The sequence below is a fragment of the Pseudorca crassidens genome, chromosome 12 (assembly GCF_039906515.1).
Source record: "Pseudorca crassidens isolate mPseCra1 chromosome 12, mPseCra1.hap1, whole genome shotgun sequence".
Classification (NCBI taxonomy): Eukaryota; Metazoa; Chordata; class Mammalia; order Artiodactyla; family Delphinidae; genus Pseudorca; species Pseudorca crassidens.
This window is the reverse complement of record NC_090307.1, coordinates 24258935-24283253: the sequence shown is the minus strand read 5'-3', so window position 1 is coordinate 24283253 and position 24319 is coordinate 24258935. Positions and strand designations below refer to the sequence as shown.

Sequence of the window (24319 nt, the reverse complement as noted above, 5' to 3'; positions counted from 1 at the left end):
AGCAGCTCCCGGCAGCCCTTGTTCTGTCAGCCGGGAAAGGTTGGGGGCAGCTGGGCACTCTCGAATAAATACAGGGTCCACAGTGAAAAAGAGGAGCCCCCAGGCTCCAGGTGTCCACGACGGCGAAGCACAGGGAGTACGAATGTTGCCCCACCTTCTCTCTGCTCCAGACTGTGTCCCAGCCTCTCTCCCCGTGCCCTCACCTGGTAGGGCCCAGCGCTCACCACCTCAGTGGGGCCTGTGGTCTGTTACCAGCAGCTCAGAGACTGTGTAACACTGGACGCCCTAGGCCCTGCGCCTCTGCATCTGCCATGTTTTCACTGAGGAGAAATAAAGGGCGGTGTCCTTGGCCAGAGGGACCTGGAGCATTGGCTAGCAGGTGGGACAGATTTTTGGTCCCCCAGCTGCTGCCCTAGGTTTCTTTACCGCTGGCTCCTTCTCTCCTTTCAATTCCCAGGAAGTGAGAAAGACCAAGAGTTCGGCCAACTCTGCTGAGAGAAGCATCTTGGAGATGCTGCTGAGAAAGGGACCGAGGCAGCACAGGCCTGTAGCACCACCTAGGGGAAGAAACGCCCCTGGGCTCGCCGCTGGCGCAAGCAGACTCCTCATTGCAAATCGACGCAATTTATGAAAATGCAGGATTCACTTGAAGAATAAAAAATGAGATGGACAGAAAGGAAAAGGAGAGTCGTTGTTCATTTCATAAAAATTATTTCAATTATTTCTCAATTACAAAGGCATTCCTTTTCGGTTAGGGTACCTTTAAAAATGTATGTTCCCATCCTTCATTTTAAGTTATTCGATTTAGTAAGGAATTTACATTTTTTTTCCATGAAGGTTTAAGAGATGACACTTATATAAAATTATAAAACTGTGAAAGAACTGGATCACTCTCCAAAAGGGCAGTATAGATATACCTGGTTTTATAGATTATTCTTATTCTCATTAAAATTTTTAAGTCATAAAAATGAAAACCTCAGTGTTAATAGAAGGAAAATTTTCTTGTTTGAATCTATCTAGGATGGAGGCCACTAGTTCTTTTTTTTAACTTTTTAAATTGAGGTAGAGTTGACGTACAATATTATATGTTTCAGGTGTACAGTATAGTGATTCACACTTTTTAAAGGTTATTCTCCATTTATAGTTATTATAAACTATTGGATATATTCCCTGTGTTGTACAATATATCCTTGTAGCTTACTTATTTTATACATAGTAGTTTGTACCTATTAATCCCCGACCCCGTTTGCCCCTCCCCCCTTCCCCCTCCCTACTGGCAACCACTAGTTTTGTTCTCTGTATCCATGAGTCTGTTTCTTTTTTGTTATATTCACTAGTTTGTTGTATTTTTTAGATTCCACATATAAGTGATATCATATAGTATTTGTCTTCTGTCTGACTCATTTCACTTAACATAATCCCATCCAAGTCCATGCATGTTGTTGCAAATGGCAAAGTTTCATTCTTTTTCTGTCTGAGTAATATTCCATTGTGTGTGTGTGTGTATATATATATATACCACTTCTTTATCCATTCATCTGTTGATAGACACTTAGGTTGCTTCCATATCTTGGCAGTTGTAAATAATGCTGCTATGAACATTGGGGTACATGTATCTTTTCAAATTAGTGTTTTTGGTTTTTATGGATAGATACCCAAGTGTGGAATTGCTGGGTCATGTGGTAGTTCTTTTTTTTTTTAAATTAATTTATTTTTGCCTGCGTTGGGTCTTCATTGCTGCACGCAAGCTTTCTCTAGTTGTGGTGAGCAGGTGCTACTCTTTGTTGTGGTGCGCGGGCTTCTCACTGCGGTGCACGGGCTTCTCGTTGTGGTGGCTTCTCTTGTTGCGGAGCACGGGCTCTAGGTGCGCGGGCTTCAGTAGTTGTGGCACGTGGGCTTAGTTGCTCCGTGGCATGTGGGATCTTCCCAGACCAGGGCTCGAACCTGTGTCCCCTGCATTGGCAGGCGGATTCTTAACCACTGCGCCACCAGGGACGTCCTGACAGTTCTATCTTTAGTTTTTTGAGAACTGTTTTCCATAGTGGCTGCATCAATTTACATTCCCACCAACAGTATAGGAGGGCTCCCTTTTCTCCACATACTCGCCAACGTTTGTTATTTGTGTTCTTTTTGATAATAGCCTGACAAGTGTGAGGTGATATCTCATTGTGGTTTTAATTTGTACTTCTCTGATGATTAACAACATTGAGCATCTTTTCATGTGCCCGTTGGCCATCTGTATGTCTTCTTTGGAAAAATGTCTATTCAGGTCTTCTGCCCATTTTTAAATTGGGTTATTTTTTTGATGTTGAGTCATATGAGCTATTTATATATTTTGGATATTAACCCCTTACTGGTCATATCATTTGGAAATATTTTCTCCCATTCTATAGGCTGTCTTTTCGTTTTGTCTATGGTGAGGCCCCTAGTTCGTGATCACTTCCCGTTTATATGTCAATGGCTCTCTGATCTAGCTCCTTCCTAAAGCCAGATGGACGCTCAGCATCTCTGCTTGGATGTCTGAACTGAATTCCTGAACCTCCCCCCAGACCTGCTCCACGTGCAGCCTTCCTGCATCTCAGTGGCTGAGATGAAAGGCCCAGGAGTCATCCTTGACTCCTTTTTCTACCAAGCAGCAGCCAATCCATGAGGAAATAAGCTTCTATCTTCAGAACATAACCAGACTGACAACTTCTCACCACTCTATTGCTGACTGTAGAGCCGAGATGCCTGGATTACTGCAGTAGCATCCTAACCCAACTTCGTCCCTTTACAGTTCACTTTAATAGAACAGACTGAGGTGTCCTTCAAATGTGTCAGATGAAGTCTCTCTTCTACTCAGAAGGCTGCAGTGGCTTCCGTTTACTCAGAATAAAAGCCAAAGTGCCTGCAATGTCGTCTAAGGCCCTATATGGTACACACCCAGGGTGCTTCTCTGACTGCAACCCCTGTCCTCTTGCTTATTCTGCTCCCACCATGCTGGCCTCCTTGCACAGCAGGCGCGCTTCTCTCTCAGGGCCGTGCACTGGCTGTTTCTCCTACTCTTCTCGGGTACCTGTCACCTCCTTCAAGTGTTTGCTCATCTCCCAAGTGCTCAACAAGTCTACCCTGACTTAATAATCTTCAAATCCAACAATCACACTCAAACAGTATTTGTTCAGCTCTCTTGAATTGAACAAACACTGTTTGTTTATTCTTGGCCAGAATAATTCCAGTTTATACTCGTTGCTGCAGGGTAATTATTAACAGTGTCCCCTTTCACTTCCCAAAAATGACCTGGCTTGCATGTCACCAGGCTCCTCAGGAGCTGGGACCGTGCCTGGTTCATCTCTTCCAGTGTCTGGCATGTGAATGGTGACTGAACTGGACCGTGTCACACAAAACTACTCTTCTGGAATTGACTTCAAAGCCTACATCTTAGTCTTATAAATAAACAATCTCATGATGTTAAGTACCTGTCCTTTGAAAAAGTCAATGTTTTCGCTGCTTCCAGAAAGATACTGAGAAACGTGACAACAACCAGTGTGGACCCACAAAGGGGCAGCTTCGTACGTTCCTGGTGGAAACGTTATTTATACAAACTTTCTGTGGAGCAATTTGTTAGACATGGAAGACCTTTAAAATGCGGTTAATCTTTGATCTGTTGATCCCATTTCTAGGAATTTATCCCAGAGAAATAACTGCGGACATACAAGGATTTCCCTACAATGACGTTATTCTTGGTGTTATTTTAAGAAGTAAAAATGATAAACCACTGATTCTTCCAGTAATGGGGAACAGGTTACACCAACTACAGTGGAACAGCAAACAGACGTGACAAAGAACACGGAAAAACAGAAAGCATTTTCTGTAGCAAGTTTGAGAGGCAGGTTCTATGAGAGTATGTAGGGTAACCTACTTTGCTTTTTAAATAAACACAGGAACAATGAAGAATCTGGAGACACAGAGATATGTTCACAGCAGTTGGAGGCAATTCTCAGTGTAAAAATCCTGGAAGAGCACGTACAGGGCAGTGTGCATATTACACTGTCACTGAGGTAAAATGGGGCGGCATACATAAATGAGTTAACCAACAGGTACATGCCCATTTGCTTGTACACGTACAAGACATCCACAGAGGTGGACTCAAAATCAACGGGACCAGATGCCTGTGGGGAGGAACCATGACTTCACACTTTTATACTCTGAAGTTTGAACCACACGAACTTACCACTGCTCCAAAAAATAAAAACTGGAGATAAAAAAATAATGTTGAACAACAGTAGCATCATTTCAATTAGTGTGTGGTCTCTCAAGGAATTATTCTGAATGAATCCTAACTGATTTAGGGGGATGCTAGTTTTTAAATGATGCATTTCAGTAATGGTTAACTTTTATGTATGCAATGAACCACACGTTAGTATTACAACCAGAAAAGAAGTTTAAAATATAGAGTAATTTTAAAAAACTTAATTGTATCCTTTGACTTTTTTTTATTAGAAAATCTCTTTTTGGAAATGTATTCAGTTCACATTTTAAGCCACTTTTTGACGCTTTTAAAAACAGTAAAATTTGTCAACAATAAATTTTCATGTAAATACAACTAAAAAAAAAAAAAAAACACCTGGCTTGGATGGTAAGTTCTATGGTCGTCCTAGGGGCAACCTCATGCATTTGGGTTTCTCTCCCAACTCTTCTCTACCACATGTAGTTGGTTAGGTTCAAAGTAAACGGCCCAAGATCACTCTAGTGTTTCTATTGATCCTTAGTGCCAGGCAGCAAGCACCGTTAGAATCTCCCCGTTTTCTACCCCTTCTCTCTTGAAAACACACGGGCACACAGGTGTGTATGACCAGGCACACAGCCACTTCCATGATCATCTGTGGAGACAGAAGAGGTAAATTGTATGTGAGCAGCTACTTGCTGCTTGCTCTATTTCTCTGTGACTCTGAGAAAAATCTCTCATGCTTCAGTTTCTTCAATCATCACCCATCCATTTATCCATCCCCACAACATTACTGTGCGCCTATTTTGTGCCAGGCACTGTGCTGGGCACATGAAGTCCTTGCCTTCTTGGAATTTACAATTTAACAAGGGAGACGGACGATAAACAATCTAATAACGGAATACAAGCTCAGAAGAGTTCCATAAAGGTCTGGGGAGAGGAACTTAGGGGGAACAGAGAACACCTGCCTAAAGAGAGAGCATCTGAGACTTGATGGACGAGTAGGGAAGGTCCTGTCCTGGGAAGGCAGAGGAAACAGCATTGCAGGCAGAGGGGAGATCTGGCACAGTCCTAAAGGATGAGCAAGCATGGCATGTGAGGAGCCCAAAGAAAGGCAACATCTGTGAAGCACGGGGAGCCAGAGGAACAGTCTGAGCTCGGGTTAGAGGCAAGTGGAGGCCAGACCTCCTCAGGGGTTGGGGGTCACCATGAGCAGGCCACGGTGGGAAAAGGGTCTGGATTTTATTCCAAGCGTGATATAAACCTGTTTCAGGGCTTTAGAGAAGGGTGACCTAAAATAATTCGTGTTTTTAAAAGATGCCCCTGGCAGCTATCTAGAGAATGATGGAAGAGGGGCAAGAATGGAGGTGGGCTCTTGTAATCCAGGCAAGTGATTCTGGTAGCTTGGAGCAAAGTGGTGGAGGTGGAGAGAAGAAGTGGGTGGATTTGAGCTACATTCTGAAAGAATTGATAAATCTTGCTGATGGGCTGGATATGAGGGGTGAGGGAGAGGGTGGAATCAAGGAAACGCCCAGATTTCTGACCTGAAGTACTGGAACTGAGGAAGAAAGGACTTGAAGGAGGAGAGGGTTTCGTGAGAGAAATAAATGTCTAGAGGGCAGTTAGGTACAGGAGTCTGCAGCTAGCTAGACTCGGGATGGCATCACCAGGGAGAGCACACCCCCCCCCGCCAAGGACCAATTCTGAAAAACTCACGAGCAGAGGTTTAGTAGAGGAACAGCTGCAAAAACAGACCAAAGGGACGGTTACCTGTGTCATGTTTGGGAGAGGTCAAAGAAGATGAGGACAGAAAAGTTTCACTAGATTTGGCAATGTGAAGGCGGTTGGTGACATTCACAAGAACAGTGAAGTGGTGGAGGCGGAGCCAGGTTAGCGTGGTTTGAAGAATGAGTCAACTATTCGTGAATTTCTTAGCAACATTTGGAATACAAGGAAACTTCCTGACTTTGATAAAGTGCATCTATCTGCCACCTATTGTAAGGATCACACTGAATGGTGAACTAATATGAACATTTCTAGGTTTGTTTTTTTCCCCTCCCAACATTGCATTAGAGGTCCCAGCCTAATGCAAAAGGGTGATAAAAATAAATGAGATATCGTCTACATGATTAGAACTAATAAAAGGTTTGGGCAAGCTGCCTAGATACATAATACCCCAAAGCTATTCATTAGCAATACCCAAGTAGAAAATAAAATAGAAAAAAATCTCATAAAATAAATCCTACTCAAGACTTTCATGGGGAAAAGCGATAAACCTTTACCAAAACTGTGCTGGGAGATTCCCTAGGAGGGGGCTCTTTTCGGCTACTTGCTCAGTGACAATCTCTGTTGACGTGACCTAGGGAGCAGGTATCTGATACAGAATGAAGAAAAAGTTATTGGTATTCTGGTCATGGAACCATGAGGTCCTTGGCCAACTAGATGCTAAAGTTTCCGAGAATCAAGACATGATCTAATGATTTTTTAAAAGGTGACAGAGGCAGTGGTAATACAGTCACTGGAGGAAGGACCCGAGCATGAAGCCGGTAGACAGAAATAAAGAGAGCAGCAGGGTGGTATCATTAATCAACACGAACCTCAAAAGAGCACAGGGTTCTGCAAAAGGGAGGGGATGACTGCTCTGGGGGCAGCATGGAGGGCAGCAAGGCCGCTGACCCACACCCAGACCTGAGACTGTGGGGCAGGAGAGAGACGAGGCTTATCCTTGAGGTGTGCTGAAGACATCCCTGTTTATGAGGAGCTTATGCTTTGAAGAATTAGTAGCAGTCACATTTGTACTACTACATTTATCTCACCTTCCCAGCCTCTCCCCCGATCCTCAATATTGGTCTATATATAATCTCAGCAGGAGAATTTAGAAAGCTGAATACTTTCATATTAAAATGTGTGTGTGTCTGTGTGTGTGTGTGTGTGTGTGTGTGTGTATACATGTACCCATGTATGTGTATGAACAAACAGAACGGGGAGGTGACGTGAGAAGGGGATGGTTGGATTTAGGGTTAAAGGAGGATTTTTTAACAGTAGCACTCCTGACTTTTGGGGCCTGCTAATCCTTGGCTGCAGGGGCTGTCCTGTGTGTTGCAGGAGGTTTAGCAGCAGCCCTGGCCTCTACCCACCAGGTGTCAGTCGCAGCCCCTCCCCAGTCATGACAACCAACGAACCTCCAGATATTGCCAAATGTCCCCTGGGGAGAGGTGTGCAGAACAGGACGTAATTTAGGTAAACTGGGAAAGTTTAAGGAGAGGGATGAAATCCAGGCAAAACTTTGTTGTCTTCAGTCTGTGGCTTCTCTAAATTTTAGCATAAACCCATTGGTTTATAATAGCTACTTTCTACTGACTCACTTTCCCCATTTTAGTTGGCTAGTGTAATAAACATTAATGACAACATTCCTTTCTGACTGCTGGGAAGTGCTGGTGGTGGGGGAGAAGGGGTGACACAGGCCTTCTTCTGAGACTTGACTTGTAGCCTTTCTCAACTCCACATTTTCCATGTACAGATATGGTCCTTAAAATAAACATAAATCTTCCTTAAGGAAGCTATGCTCCGATTCAAATGTATTTGAGGAGTTATAATACATAACCAGCACTGTCTTTATTCAAGGGAAAAATTAATCTAATATGATATTGTTTATTAATATCAAGACTAAATTCAGTAATTTTGCTCCTTGGGCATTTATCTCAGAATGAATTATGAAACGTCACTCAATACACAAATTGAACTGGTTTCAAAATATTTTTATAAAATACAGGACAACTCAACAACAAAAAATAAAAAATTCAATTTAAAAAATGGGCAAAGGACTTAGATATTTCTCCAAAAAAGATATATGAATGGCCAGAAATCATAGGAAAAGATGCTCAACATCACTAATAATTAGGAAAAGCAACTCAAGACCACAGTGAGATATCACTTCATACTAATTTTTTTGAATTTTATTTATTTTTTTATACAGCAGGTTCTTATTAGTTATCTGTTTTATACATATTAGTGTATATATGTCCATCCCAGTCTCCCAATTCATTCCACCACCACCCCTCCCCCACCACTTTCCCCCATCCGTGTCCATACGTTTGTTCTCTACATCTGTGTCTCTATTTCTGCCCTGCAAACCAGTTCATCTGTACCATTTTTCTAGGTTCCACATATATGAGTTAGTATACGACATTTGTTTTTCTCTTTCTGACTTACTTCACTCTGTATGACAGTCTCTAGATCCATCCACGTCTCTACAAATGACCCAATTTCATTCCTTTTTATGGCTGAGTAATATTCCATTGTATATATGTACCACAACTTCTTTATCCATTTATCTGTCGATGGGCATTTAGGTTGCTTTCATGATCTGGCTATTGTAAATAGTGCTGCAAGGAACAATGGGGTGCATGTGTCTTTTTGAATTATGGTTTTCTCTGGGCATATGTCCAGTAATGTGATTGCTGGGTCATATGGTAATTCTAGTTTAATTTTTTTAAGGAACCTCCATACTGTTCTCCATAGTGGCTGTATCAATTTACATTCCCACTAACAGTGCAAGAGGGTTCCCTTTTCTCCACACCCTCTCCAGCACTTGTTGTTTGTAGATTTTCTGATGACGGCCATTCTAACTGGTATGAGGTGATACCTCACTGTAGTTTTTTTTTTTTTACGGTATGCGGGCCTCTCACTGTTGTGGCCTTTCCCATTGTGGAGCACAGGCTCCGGACACGCAGGCTCAGCGGCCATGGCTCATGGGCCTAGCCGCTCCGCGGCATGTGGGATCTTCCCGGGCCGGGGCATGAACCCGTGTCCCCTACATCGGCAGGCGGACTCTCAACCACTGCGCCACCAGGGAAGCCCCACGTAGTTGTTTTTCTGGGGTTTTATCTTGTTCCTTCATCTGATACATAACCCTACGCCTTTTCATTTTGTCTCTCTGTAAATGTGGTTTTTGTTCCATAGGCTGCAGGACTGCAGTTCTTCTTGCTTCTGCTGTCTGCCCTCTGGTGGATGAGGCTATCTAAGAGGCTTGTGCAAGTTTCCTGATGGGAGGGACTGGTGGTGGGTAGTGCTGGCTGTTGCTCTGGTGGGAAGAGCTCAGTAAAACTTTAATCCGCTTGTCTGCTAATGGGTGGGGCTGGGTTCCCTCCCTGTTGGTTGTTTGGCCTGAGGTGACCCAACACTGGAGCCCACCTGGCTCTTTGGTGGGGCTAATGGCGGACTCTGGGAGGACTCACGCTGAGGAGTACTTCTCAGAACTTCTGCTGCCAGTGTCCTTGTCCTCACGGTGAGACACAGCCACTTCCTGCCTCTGCAGGAGACCCTCCAACAATAGTAGGTATGTCTGGTTTAGTCTCCTATGGGGTCACTGCTCCTTCCTCTGGGGCCCGATGCGCACACTACTTTGTGTGTGCCCTCCAAGAGAGGAATCTCTGTTTCCCCCAGTCCTGTCGAAGTCCTGCAATCAAATCCCACTAGCCTTCAAAGTCTGATTCTCTAGGAATTCCTCCTCCCGTTGCCAGACCTCCAGGTTGGGAAGCCTGATGTGGGGCTCAGGACCTTCACTCCGGTGGGTGGACTTCTGTGGTATAAGTGTTCTCCAGTCTGTGAGTCGCCCACCCAGCAGGTATGGGATTTGATTTTATTGTGATTGCACCCCTCCTACCGTCTCATTGTGGCTTCTCCTTTGTCTTTGGATGTGGGGTATTATTTTTGGTGAGTTCCAGTGTCTCCCTGTCGATGATTGTTCAGCAGTTAGTTGTGATTCCAGTGCTCTCGCAAGAGGGAGTGAGTGCACGTCCTTCTACTCCACCATCTTGAACCAATCCTCCCACCTCATACTAATTAAGATGGCTATTATAAAAAAGAAACAGAAAACAGCAAGTATTGGTGAGGATGTGGAAAAATTTAAACGCTTGTGCGATAATGGTGGGAGTGTAAAATAGTATAGCTGCTATGGAAAACAGTACGGCAATTCCTTTAAATATTAAAAACAGAATCATCATATGATTCAGGAATTCCACTTCTCAGCATACACCTGAAAGAACTGAAAGCAAGGCCATGAATACATATCTGTACACCCATGTTTAAAGCAGCATTACTCACAATAGCCAAGAGGTGGTAGCAACCCAAATGTCCATCAACAGATGAGAGAAAAAACAAAATGTGGTTATCCATCTATCTATCTATAATGCAATATTATTCAGCCTTAAAAAAGAAGAAAATTCTGACACATGATACAACATGGCTGAACTTGAGAACATTATGCTATGTGCAATAAGCCAGGCACAAAAGGACAAGTGCTGTATGATTCCACTTATATGAGGGACCTGTTGGAGTCAGCTGCATAGAGACAGAAAGCAGAAGGTGGTTGCCAAGGGCTGCAGAGAGGGAGGAATGGGGAGTTGTTTAATGGGTGTAGAGTTTCAGTTCTCCAAGATGAAAAGAATTCTGGAGATGCATTGTGGTGATGGTTGCATAACAATGTGAATGTATTTAATGCCACTGAACTATAGGTTTAAAAATCATTAAGATGGTAACTTTCATGTTATGTGTATTTTACGTCAATTAAAAATTTAGAAAAATACAAGAAACGATAGGAAAGGATTAGCTGAAGTTAAGGCAGAATTTATTCAATTTCCCTGCAATCATATTATCTAAGACATAAGCGGTGGTTATTTGGCAAGGATACAATTCCGTTTAAGGCCTTCTATAGTTGGATTTTAGTTCAGAAATGCAGCATATTTGGTACAAATTTGAGAGAATTTATTCTGGCATGGGCTCTTGTTCATGATAAATGCATCTTTGCCTCACCATTCCTTGACCAAACTCAATCACTCTCAGTGCAGGGCATGGCATGACCTTCACAGCTTCGCTGAAGGTCACCTGGCGTACTGTGGCCTGGCCAAGTCATGTGAGCGTGGACGAGGGCAGGCTCCCTGCTCTCCTCAAGCTGTGTTCTCAATGATGACCGCAATTCCTTGGCCCCCTCCAATGCAGGCCGATCCTACAGCGTATTTTCCACCCCGACGCCTAAGAAAGAAAGCAGTGGCTGAAATCTACTTGAATAAAGAATGGACAGAATTAGATAATTAAGTAAATAGTATTTATAATGGTCACATTTGCATTATTCATTCTTGTTCAGCTCATCAGCTCAATCTTTTTTCCAGTCCTCAATATTGAAGAAAAGAGGAGAAAGAATTTGGAAAGCTGGATAGTCTTATTTTTTAAAAAAAAGTAGTAACAAAGAAGAGGGAGGCTGAAACAAATATAAAAGCTTAGGCTGCTGTGAGGAAGGAGTGACGACAGGAGGTAATTGGGATAAACTGGAAGTTGAAGAAGGGGGAGTAAATACTCAGTCCCTTTGGTTTATTTGTTTTAGATTTTTATGAACCTTAGAATAAGTATAATTACTGAAGTTCATCCATATGAAAGGTCAGATAATTTAGAAACATTTCATGTCCCTTTCATAAAAATCAGACACCTTTAAAGTACCATCTGCTCTAATTCTTCAGTCCTGATAGAATAACCTTGAGAAACCATCAAGGAATTATTTTTTGTGCACATCAATCACTCATTTCATCTCAATCATTAAGTGAAACAGGAGTCCCATTTACCTTAACTTCCCAGGGGGGCAGAGTGATTTTCTGCCCTGACATATTTGGTTTTGTTTGCAATTTCCCTACTAACAGAGCAAAATGATCCAAATTACACAGTACAGAAGGAGGAGCTCTTCCATTAAAACTGAAAAGTATCAAACACACAGAAGGCTCCTCCTGGAACCCTGGAAACAATGAAGGAAAAACTTAGCTCAGACCCAAATTGTCAGTTTGCTTAGGTTTCTTGAATGACAGCACCTAGATCAGTATTTTGTTTTCTTAAATAATTGTGTCTCAGTCCTATAACTGGCACTAGAATGCAAGTGCTATGAGAACCAGGGCCTCATCACGGGCTCGCTGCTCTGCACCAGCACCAGGGATGGGGCCAGATGTACACTAGGCCCTCAGTGAACATGTGCTGAGTGGCTGCACTGCGAATGTGAGTAAGAGCGAGCATCCCAAGAGCAGAGGCACCAACAAGTCAACTGAGTCATCTATAAGGTCTACTGAAAAAGGGGTCTCCAAATAACCTGTTCCTGGTGAGAAGTAGTGCGAGGCGGTACGAAGAAGAATGAAAAATGTTGGATTGTTCTGGGGAAACCCAAATTCGTGCCTTTACACAAAAGATGGCAAATCTGAAAAGCAACAATTTCTAGCACGTACCTTAATTCATGAACCAGGTGTGCAGTAATCCTTGATCCAGATCCCCCTAATGGGTGACCCAAAGCAATGGCCCCTCCATTCACGTTGGTTTTACTTCGGTCAAGATCCAAACTCTTTTCAACTGCCAAGTACTGGGGAGCAAAAGCTTCATTCACCTTAAAACAATCAAAACACTAATAAAAATGCTTATTCACAAACTTATTTCTGAGAACTGTCCAGTCCTGTCAATGGCTAATCATCCTGTTTTTTTTCCTACTTAAATTACATTGCAAGGTTATTTTAATTTATCTTCAATCATTCTTTGTAAAGATAACAGGTTTGAAAACGGGTATATTTACTAAGTGATACTTGAAGTGTAATATATCCCTTAGAGAAAAGAAATCCTCAGTGATACTATAAACGGATACTGGACTAGAGGCAGTAGGATACTGTAGAAAGCCCACAGGTTCTCCAGCTAGATGGACAGTTCAAATCTTGGCTATATGGATGTTCTTTAAACTCTCTTGACACTCAAATTTCTTCAGTGGTAAAATGTGACTGTCGTATCATCTTAAGAGTTATTGTTAAGGTTAAGTGAAATCATGGGTATTAAGTGTTTAGTGTATTATCTGACACAAGCAAGTATTCAATAAATAGTTGCTATTATTATTACTACTACTCAGTACTACTAGCCACACTTCCAAGAAACTGATAGACAATAAAGAATAAACCGTCGGGGGGGACAGCTTCAAGATGGCGGAAGAGTAAGACGTGGAGCTCACCTTCATCTCCACAAATACATCAAAGATACATCTACATGTGGAACAGCTCCTACAGAACACCCACTGAACGCTGGCAGAAGACCTCAGACCTCCCAAAAGGCAAGAAAATCCCCATGTACTGGGTAGGGTAAAAGCAAAAAGAAAAAACAGAGACAAAAGAATAGGGATGGGACCTGCACCTCTGGGAGGGAGCTGTGAAGGAGCAAAAGTTTCCACACACTAGGAAGCCCCTTCACTGGTGGAGACAGGGGGTGGCGGAGGGGAAGCTTCAGAGCCACGGAGGAGAGCACAGCAACAGGGGTGCAGAGGGCAAAGCGGAGAGATTCCCGCACAGAGGATCGGTACTGACCAGCTCTCACCAGCCTGAGAGGCTTGTCTGCTCACCCACCGGGACGGGTGGTGGCTGGGAGCTGAGGCTCAGGCTTCAGAGGTCAGATCCCAGGGAGAGGACTGGGGTTGGCTGCGTGAACACAGCCTGAAGGGGGCTAGTGCGCCACAGCTAGATGGGAGGGAGTCCAGGAAAATGTCTGGAACTGCCTAAGAGGCAAGAGAGCATTGTTTCAGGGTGTGCGAGGAGAGGGGATTCAGAGCACCGCCTAAACAAGCTCCAGAGATGGGCATGAGCCGTGGCTATCAGCGTGGACTGCAGAGACGGGCATGAGATGCTAAGGCTGCTGCTGCAGCCACGAAGAAGCCTGTGTGAAAGCACGGGTCACTCTACACACCTCCCCACCTGGGAGCCTGTGCAGCCTGCCACTCCCAGGGTCCTGTGATCCAGGGACAACGTCTCCAGGAGAACACAGGTCGTGCCTCAGGCTATGACAATGTCATGCTGGCCTCTGCCACTGCAGGCTCGCCCCGCATTCTGTACCCCTCCCTTCCCTTGGCCTCAGTGAGCCAGAGCCCCCTAATCAGTTGCTAGGTTAACCCCGTCCTGTCTGGGCGGGGAACAGATGCCCTCAGGTGACCTACACGCAGAGGTGGGGCCAAATCCAAAGCTGAACCCTGGGAGCTGTGCGAACAAAGAAGAGAAAGGGAAGTCTATCCCAGCAGCCTCAGGAGCAGCAGATTAAATCTCCACAATTAAATTGATGTACGCTTCATCTATGGAATACCTGAATAGACAACGAAACATCCCAAAATTGAGGCGGTGTACTTTGGGATCAACTGTAGACTTGGGGGTTTGCTTTCTGCATCTAATTTGTTTCTGGTTTTATGTTTATCTTAGTTTAGTATTTAGAGCACATTACCATTTGGAGATTTGCTTATTGATTGGGTTGCTCTTTTCCTTTTTTTTAAATATATATTTTTTTCCTTTTTTTCCTTGTGTTAGTGTGTATGTATATGCTCCTTTGTGTGATTTTGTCTGTATAGCTTTGCTTCTACCATTTGTCCTAGGGTTCTTTCTGTCTGTCCATTTTGTTTGTTTTGTATAGTTTTTAGCGCTTGTTATCATTGGTGGATTTGTTTTTTGGTTTGGTTGCTCTCTGTTTCTTTTTAAACTACTTTTAAATTTTTTTATTTTTAATAATTAAAAAAATTTTATTTTATTGTATTCTTTCTTTCTTTCGTTATTCCTTTCTTTCTCTCTCTCTCTTTCTCTCTCTCTCTCTCTCTCTCTCTCTCTCTCTCTCTCGTTCTCTTTCTTTCTTTTTTTCCTCCATTTTCTTCTGAGCTGGGTGGCTGACAGAGTCTTGGTGCTCCAGCCGGGCGTCACGTCTGAGCCTCTGAGGTGGGAGAGCCGAGTTCAGGACATTGGGCCACCAGAGACCTCCCAGCTCCATGTAATATCAAACGGCAAAAGCTCTCCCAGAGATCTCCATCTCAATGTTAAGACCCAGCTCCACTCAACGACCAGCAAGCTAGAGTGCTGGACACACTAGGCCAAACAGCTAGCAAGAGAGGAACAAAACCCTGCCCATTAGCAGAGAGGCTGCCTAAAATCATAAGTCCACAGACACCCCAAAACACACCACCAGACGCGTCCTGCCCACCAGAAAGACAAGATCGAGCCTCATCCACCAGAACAAAGGCACCAGTCCCCTCCACCAGGAAGCCTACACAACCCGCTGAACCAACGTTAGCCACTGGGGGCAGACACCAAAAACAACGGGAACTAAGAACCTGCAGCCTATGAAAAGGAGACCCCAAAACACAGTAAAATAAGCAAAATGCGAAGACAGAGAAATATGCAGCAGGTGAAGGAGCAAAGTAAAAACCCACCACGCCAAAGAAATGAAGAGAAAATAGGCAGTCTACCTGAAAAAGAATTCAGAGTAATGATAGTAAAGACGATCTAAAATCTTGGAAATAGAATGGAGAAAATACAAGAAATGTTTAACAAGGACCTAGAAGAACTAAAGAGCAAACAAACAATGATGAAGAACACAATAAATGAAATTAAAAATTCTCTAGAAGGAATCAATAGCAGAATAACTGAGGCAGAAGAATGGATAAGTGACCTGGAAGATAAAATAGTGGAAATAACTGCCTCAGGGCAGAATAAACAAAAAAGAATGAAAAGAATTGAGGACAGTCTCAGAGACCTCTAGGATAACATTAAACACACCAACATTCAAATTATAGGGGTTCCAGAAGAAGGAGAGAAAAAGAAAGGGACTGAGAAAATATTTGAAGAGATTATAGTTGAAAACTTCCCTAATGTGGGAAAGGAAATAGTCAATCAAGTCCAGAAGCACAGAGAGTCCCATACAGGATAAATCCAAGGAGAAACACACCAAGACACATATCAATCAACTAACAAACAAAAATTAAATACAAAGAAAAAATATTAAAAGCAGCAAGGGAAAAGGAACAAATAACATTCAAGAGAATCCCCATAAGATTAACATCTGATCTTTCAGCAGAACCTCTGCAAGCCACAAGGGAGGGGCAGGACATATTTAAAGTGATGAAAGGGAAAAACCTACAACCAAGATTACTCTACCCAGCAATGATCTCATTCAGATTCGATGGAGAAATTTAAACCTTTACAGACAAGCAAAAGCTAAGAGAATTTGGCAACATCAAACCAGCTCTACAACAAATCCTTAAGGAACTTCTCTAGGCAGGAAACACAAGAGAAGGAAAAGACCTACAATAACAAACCCAAAGTAATTAAGAAAATGGTAATAGGAACACACATATCGATAATTACCTTAAATGTAAATGGATTAAATGCTCCAACCAAAAGACATAGATTGGCTGAATGGATACAAAACCAAGACCTGTATATTTGGTGTCTACAAGAGACCCACTTTAGACCTAGGGACACATACAGACTGAAAGTGAAGGGATGGAAAAAGATATTACATGCAAATGGAAATCAAAAGAAAGCTGCAGTAGCAATCTTCATGTCAGGCAAAATAGACTTTAAAATAAACTCTATTACAAGAGACAAAGAAGGACACTACATAATGATCAAGGGATCAATCCAAGAAGAAGATATAACAATTGTAAATATTTATGCACCCAACATAGGAGCACCTCAATACTTAAGGCAAATGCTAACAGCCATAAAAGGGGAAATCGACAGTAATACAATCATACTAGGGGACTTTAACACCCCACTTTCACGAAGAGACAGATCATCCAAAATGAAAATAAATAAGGAAACACAAGTTTTAAATGATACATTAAACAAGATGGACTTAATTGATATTTATAGGACATTCCATCCAAAAACAACAGAATACACTTTCTTCTCAAGTGCTCATGGAACATTCTCCAGGATAGATCATATCTTGGGTCACAAATAAAGCCTTGGTAAACTTAAGAAAATTGAAATCGTATCAAGTATCTTTCAGAGTTTTTTTGTTTTTTTTTTTGCGGTACGCGGGCCTCTCACTATTGTGGCCTCTCCCATTGTGGAGCACAGGCTCCAGATGCGCAGGCTCAGCGGCCATGGCTCACAGGCCCAGCTGCTCCGTGGCATGTGGGATCCTCCTGGACTGGGGCACGAACCTGTGTCCCCTGCATCGGCAGGCAGACTCTCAACCACTGTGCCACCTGGGAAGCCCTCAAGTATCTTTTCCAACCACAACGCTGAGACTAGATATCAATTACAGGAAAAAATCTGTAAAAAATACAAACACATGTAGGCTAAACAATACACTACTAAATAACCAAGAGATCACCGAAGAAATCAGAGGAAGTCAAAAAATACCTAGGAACAAATGACAATGAAAACATGACGACCTAAAACCTATGGGATGCAGCAAAAGCAGTTCTAAGAGGGAACTATAGCACTACAATCCTACCTCAAGGAACAAGAAACATCTCAAATAAACAACCTAACCTTATACCTAAAGCAATTAGAGAAAGAAAAACAAAAAAACCCCAAAGTTAGCAGAAGGAAAGAAATCATAAAGATCAGATCAGAAATAAATGAAAAAGAAAAGAAGGAAACAATAGCTAAGATCAATAAAACTAAACGCTGGTTCTTTGAGAAGATAAACAAAATTGATAAACCACTAGTCAGACTCACCAAGAAAAAAGGAAGAAGACTCAAGTCAATAGAATTAGAAATGAAAAAGGAGAAGTAACAACTGCCACTGCAGAAATACAAGGATCATGAGAGATTACTACAAGCAACTATATGCCAATAAAATGGACAACCTGGAAGAAATGGACACATTCTTAGAAATGCACAATCTCCCGAGACTGAACCAGGAAGAAATAGAAAATATAAACAGACCAATCACAAGCACTGAAATTGAAACTGTGATTAAAAATCTTCCAGCAAACAAACGCCCAGGACCAGATGGCTTCACAGGCGAATTCTATCAAACATTTACAGAAGAGCTAACCCCTATCCTTCTCAAATGCTTCCAAAATATAGCAGAGGGAGGAACACTCCCAAACTTATTCTATGAGGCCACCATCACCCTGATACCAAAACAGACAAAGATGTTACAAAAAAATAAAACTACAGACCAGTATCACTGATGAACATACATGCAAAAATCCTGAACAAAATACTGGCAAACAGAATCCAACAGCACATTAAAAGGATCATACACCATGATCAAGTGGGGTTTACCCCAGGAATGCAAGGATTCTTCAATATATACAAATCAATCAATGTGATACACCATATTAACAAGTTGAAGCAGAAAAATCATATGATCCTCTCAATAAATGTAGAAAAAACTTTAGACAAAATTCAATACCCATGTATGATAAAAACCTTCCAGAAAGTAGGCATAGAGGGAACTTACCTCAACATAATAAAGGTCATATATGACAAACCCACAGCCAACATCGTTCTCAATGGTGAGAAACTGAAACCATTTCCTCTAAGATCAGGAACAAGACAAGGTTGCTCACTCCGCTATAATTCAACATAGTTTTGGAAGTTTTAGTCACAGAGATGAGAGAAGAAAAAGAAATAAAACAAATCCAAATCGAAAAGAAGAAGTAAAACTGTCACTGTTTGCTGATGTCATGATACTATACATAGAGAATCCCAAAGATGCTACTAGAAAACTACTAGAGTTAATCAATGAATCTGGTAAAGTAGCAGCACACAAAATTAATGCATAGGAATCTCTTGCATTTCTATACACTAACGCCAAAAAATCTTAAAGAGAAAGAAATTAAGGAAACACTCCCATTTACCATTGCAACAAAAAGAATAAAATACCTAGGAATAAACCTACCTAAGGAGACAAAAGACCTGTATGCAGAAAACTGTAAGACACTGCTGAAAGAAATTAAAGATGATACAAACAGATGGAAAGATATACCATGTTCTTGGATTGGCAGAATCAACATTGTGAAAATGACTATAGTACCCAAAGCTATTCACAGATTCAATGCAATCCCTATCAAACTACCAATGGCATTCATCACAGAACTAGAAGAAAAATTTCACAATTTGTATGGAAACACAAAAGACCCTGAACAGCCAAAGCATTCTTGAGAAAGAAAACTGGAGTTGGAGGAATCAGGCTTCCTGACTTCAGACTATACTACAAAGCTACAGTAATCAAGACAGTATGGTACTGGCACAAAAACAGAAATATAGATCAACGGAACAGGATAGAAAGCCCAGAGATAAATCCACACACATATGGTTACCTTATCTTTGATAAAGGAGGCAAGAATATACAATGGAGAAAAGACAGCCTCTTCAATAAGTGGTGCTGGGAAAACTGGATAGCTACATGTAAAAGAATGAAATTAGAACACTCCCTAACACGATACACAAAAATAAACTCAAAATGGAGTAAACACCTAAATGTAAGGCCAGACACTATCAAACTCTCAGAGGAAAACATAGGCAGAACATTCTATGACATACATCACAGCAAGATCCTTTTTGACCCACCTCCCAGACAAATGGAAATAAAAACAAAAATAAACAAATGGGACCTAATGAAACTTAAAAGCTTTTGCACAGCAAAGGAAACCATAAACAAGACCAAAAGACAACCCTCAGAATGGGAGAAAATTTTTGCAGATGAAGCAACTGACAAAGGATTAATCTCCAAAATATACAAGGAGCTTATGCAGCTCAATATCAAAAGAACAAACAACCCAATCTAAAAATGGGCGGAAGACCTGAATAGAGCTTTCTCCAAAGAAGATATACAGATTGCCAACAAACACATGACTGCTCAACATCACTAATCATTAGAGAAATGCAAATCAAAACTACAATGAGGTATCACCTCACACCACTCAGAATGGCCATCATCAAAAAATCTACAAAGAATAAATGCTGGAGAGTGTGTGGAGGTAAGGGAACCCTCTTGCTCTGTTGGCAGGAATGTAAATTGATATTGCCACTATGGAGAACAGTATGGAGGTTCTTTAAAAAACTAAAAATAGAACTAGTATATGACCCAGCAATCCCACTACTGGGCATATACCCTGAGAAAACCATGTTTCAAAAAGAGTCATGTACCACAATGTTCACTGCAGCTCTATTTACAGTAGCCAGGACATGGAAGCAACCTAAGTGTCCGGCAACAGATGAATGGATAAAGAAGATGTGGCACATATATACAATGGAATATTACTCAGCCATAAGAAGAAATGAAATTGAGTTATTTGTAGTGAGGTGGATGGACCAAGAGACTGTCATACAGAGTGCATTAAGTCAGAAACAGAAAAACAAATACTGTACGCTAACACATATACATGGAATCTAAAAAAAAAATTGCTTCTGAAGAACATAGGGGCAGGACAGGAATAAAGACGCAGGAAAAGGGGCAGGACAGGAATAAAGACCTAGGAAAAATGACCTCAGGATCATCAGAAGTCCCAAAGACAATCATGTCAGGGTTGTTGAGAGCTATGTCTTTGAGTGTTTATACATCTATAAATGGCGATGAACAGCTCTGCGGAGCTGACATATTTCAAGAGTTTTAAGTGTGAAATCTAAAGTCAGAAATTTAATGGTACTTATTTGCTAATACAAATATGGTAATTAAGCAGCCCCCTTTGAAGCTCTGAGCTATGACCACCAAAGAATGGAAGAAGAGATTTAAGGATAAACCATTCATCTGAAACCACAGTTACTTGGTGAGAGATTACCACAGAGGACGTCACACATGTGCCTAGAGTGAAAAGGCCCTTTCTCTATCAGTTTCAATAGAGAGATTTCCTTTGTTATATTAGTTATTTCCCAATATCAAGTAGCTTAATTACCTAAAATTTTCAAATACTCCCCAAATGTAGAATGTATATAATCCATTTTTAAGCATTTTCTTTATCCTTTCTTTTAATTGTACTAAATATTTAAGATGCCTTTGTTTTAAATTAACATTAAACAAATCACTCTTGCAATAAATTTAAGTTTCCAATGCCAAAAATTATGATAGGTGCATTCCAAATCAAGCCCCACTATGGTGTAAAAGCCAAAGGTAAGTCTGGGGGATGGGGGTGGTTGTGAACTTGGCAGAAGTGCAAGAATCTTTTAGATTTGGGATCAGATTATTATCAGATTTTTCTATTAGGTCAATTTTTTACCTGTATTTTTTCACTTTAATCCATAAAATAAGGGTAAAGTTACTTATTTCTCACCCACCTTATATAACATTCAATTCAATTCAACAGGAACATTAGTAGTCTAAAATGTAGTAGAATCTTACGACGTCATAAAAAGTTTCTAAGAGTTTATACTTTAGTAGAAGAAATCAGGCTCTTTTAATTAATTTAATTTTAATTAAGGCATTTTAATCAGGTATGGCCTGATTATATGCCAATACAGGCATGTAATGAAAGTAATATTTATTTAGATTCACATCATTTGGAAAGTTTAATGGTACTAAAACAAAAAGAGCTATAAAAATCAAACTAAAGCCATTTATGCAATAGAAGTTGGTGGTTTATCTGTGCTGTAAAAAACGTAGAACACTTACTTCTACCAAATCCATATCCTTAAGACTTAGTCCTGTTTTCTTCAGGGCCCCATTGATAGCAGGGACAGGACCTATATAAGAACAAAACCCAATTTCATCTTATAAGTATCAAATTTCTCCTTCTTTACTAATCAGGTAAGTAAGGAGGAAATAAAGTGACAGCTAGTAGCTGAAAATCTTGCCACCCTGATAGCACACAATACTAAATGATATGACAATAAAGAAACAGGAAATGGGACCAGGGTGAAAAGCTGTTTATGCAAGTTGTAGATGAGAGACTTAACATGAAAAGTTCTACCATAAGTGACTTTAAGAGTTCAAACAGCCAAAGGAGTCATATGGGGTTTTGTATAGATCATTCTTTTTTTTTTCTACAAAGTCTTCCTTTATTAATGAACTCCTATTTCCCTCATGGTAATATTGAGAGATCGAAGCTCATTGGTTCCACAAATTTATATACACATCTATGTACATACACACATAGGTGTTTTTTTGCTCTTTTTTTAATGTTTGTTTTTTTATTTTAGTTTTTATTTTAAAAAAATTTTGGCCTCTTTGTGCAGCTTGTGGGATCTTAGTTCCCCAACCAGGGATTGAACTGGGGCCACAGCAGCGAAAGCGCCAAGTCCTAACCACAGGAGCACCAGGGAATTCCCGTGTATACATCATTCTTAATACCAAATGGTAAGGCAGACTGAGCGCTCTCCTGGGATACAAATCATATGTATTCCCAGTACAGAAGTGACTGTGGCTGCACTGAATTTTCAGGCCCATTTGGACAAAAGGCAAGAAACAGCAGTAGTATCTCCATATGGGCATAGTAAGATAGGAAGCTACCAGGCACTTTAGGGAAAAGATATCTGAAGCAAGGAGACGTTTATAACTCCAATGGTAAGCAGAGATTTGAAGTAAAACATAACCCCCACTGAAGAAATGCAAATCCACCTTAAAAAACTTTTGAAATAAACTTTAGCTCCCAGATTTCTGATGATCACTAATGACAGTTTAATACTGCTCATAATTTTTAAGTAAATTGATATTTCTTTCCAAAAAAAAAAAATCTGGCTAGGGATGATTATCTACTTCTCTGTCGGTTCTTAGAGAATGAAATTGCCATAAATGTCTAAAAAGAAAAATATGTGGTTGTGTTTTGTTGAATTCAAGGAGTCAAATATTCTGTATCAAGTTTCACAAACATACCTAAGGTAAAATGGGAAATCAGTCTTTATAAGAAAAGCAAAACACAATCTAAATGCAATGTAATTAATTTTGTCACCTAGTTAAAAAGTTTCTTGGACAACAGCCTGCTGATTGGCAGGGCCATCCAATTAACACTTTTCGATTTAAAGCATCAGTTCTATACTGGCTACTGATTTAATACAGAATCTAATTCCAGATTCTTTTTGTATCTCTAAGACATGAAAATGGGATGGGTAGTCGATAGAAGAGCATCAGTTATCCAGCATGGTCAGGGGGTGAAGTATCCTACAGGGGTGAAAGATACATAGAACTAAAAGCTGAGGGTATAAAACCATTGTACATACTTCCATGTCTTCATAACCACAGTCAGCATGGCTAAATGTGTTCATATTAACTTAGAATCATTACACTCGATTGTAACAATATGCTAGGCCACAAGCTAATTTTTAAAGGACTGTTTCCATACCACTCTGCTATTTACTGGGACTCAGGAAGGTAGAGCATTCTTGTTGGGAAAAGGACACTTTACTCCTAGTGCTAGCTCCTACCACTAACAGCTGTGTAACCTTGGGTACCTTTGGGGGCTATAAGCGTCTCATCAGAAGTGCTTTGAGCTGGTTTTTAACTCATTTCTTTTGAAGCACTGGAATCCTTTCTACAGATGAAACCCTATAACAGATAAAGCAAGAGCTGCCCTGGCTGAAGAGGCATTTCAATGGCATTTATTGTACTACGGGGCAAATATTCAGGCCCTGAAATAGAAGGAAGAAAAACTACATTTTCTCGCTAACTATGTCAAAATGTATCAGAACCTCTTAAATGAAGCTAAACTGAAAACTATAAAATAACTACTTATCTATATCAAATAAATATGGTTGATCATTAAAACAATCAAGGTACACTGAAAAAAACCCACATTCCTAGGCTCTACCCTGGACCTACTGAAACAAAACCTTGGGGTGGAGTAGGGTTATGGGTAGATTCTGATCATCATTTGGGGTTGGGAACCCTAGATACCCTGCCCTAGATACCAAAATGACAAATGCCATACCAACATACAGATATTTAACTTTTCAAGCTACCTTCCATTTCTAAGATGAAAGTTATATTTTGCTGACAGCGGGTAGCTGAAAGCTAGTAAGCTTTTAAGACTGTAATAAAGAAAAAAAAAGACTCACATAGCAGTTACTAGAGTTGTGGGAAGATTAAATGAGATATATTAAGGACCATGTGTAAAACAGCCCGTGGGGTATCTTCTCTATTTCACCCCATGATTTTTCCATCTCACGTTTTCTTCTGTCTTATCAGTACCTCGTAATCCTTCTATGTTGTTTACCGTGTGTTAATTTTATGTATCTTAAGCGGACAACGGGACACGATTACTGCCCAGAAGGAGTTTACATGGTCTTGATCTTCCTATTATGCCTGGCACAGTTTTTCATAAAGATAAGTTGTTTAAATGATCGATTAACAATCTCCTTTTCTCTACAAGTGCCCTTGATTTGGCTACTGTTTCAGGAATCT

The 24319-nt window shown here is 41.0% G+C and overlaps 1 protein-coding gene across 1 annotated transcript in view; it reads right to left on the bottom strand.

Annotated features, from left to right (window-relative positions):
• Window positions 1-10815: 10815 nt before the first annotated feature.
• Window positions 10816-24319, bottom strand: part of ACAA2 (acetyl-CoA acyltransferase 2) — a 43537-nt gene continuing 30033 nt past the window's right edge. Inside the window, exons 8-10 of the mRNA XM_067699126.1 lie at window positions 21596-21666; window positions 12466-12620; window positions 10816-11236 (exon numbers count right to left, since the gene is read on the bottom strand). Of these exons, the coding sequence (XP_067555227.1) occupies window positions 11152-11236; window positions 12466-12620; window positions 21596-21666 (311 nt within the window). The 3' untranslated portion in view covers window positions 10816-11151. The remainder of the gene's footprint in view (window positions 11237-12465; window positions 12621-21595; window positions 21667-24319) is intronic.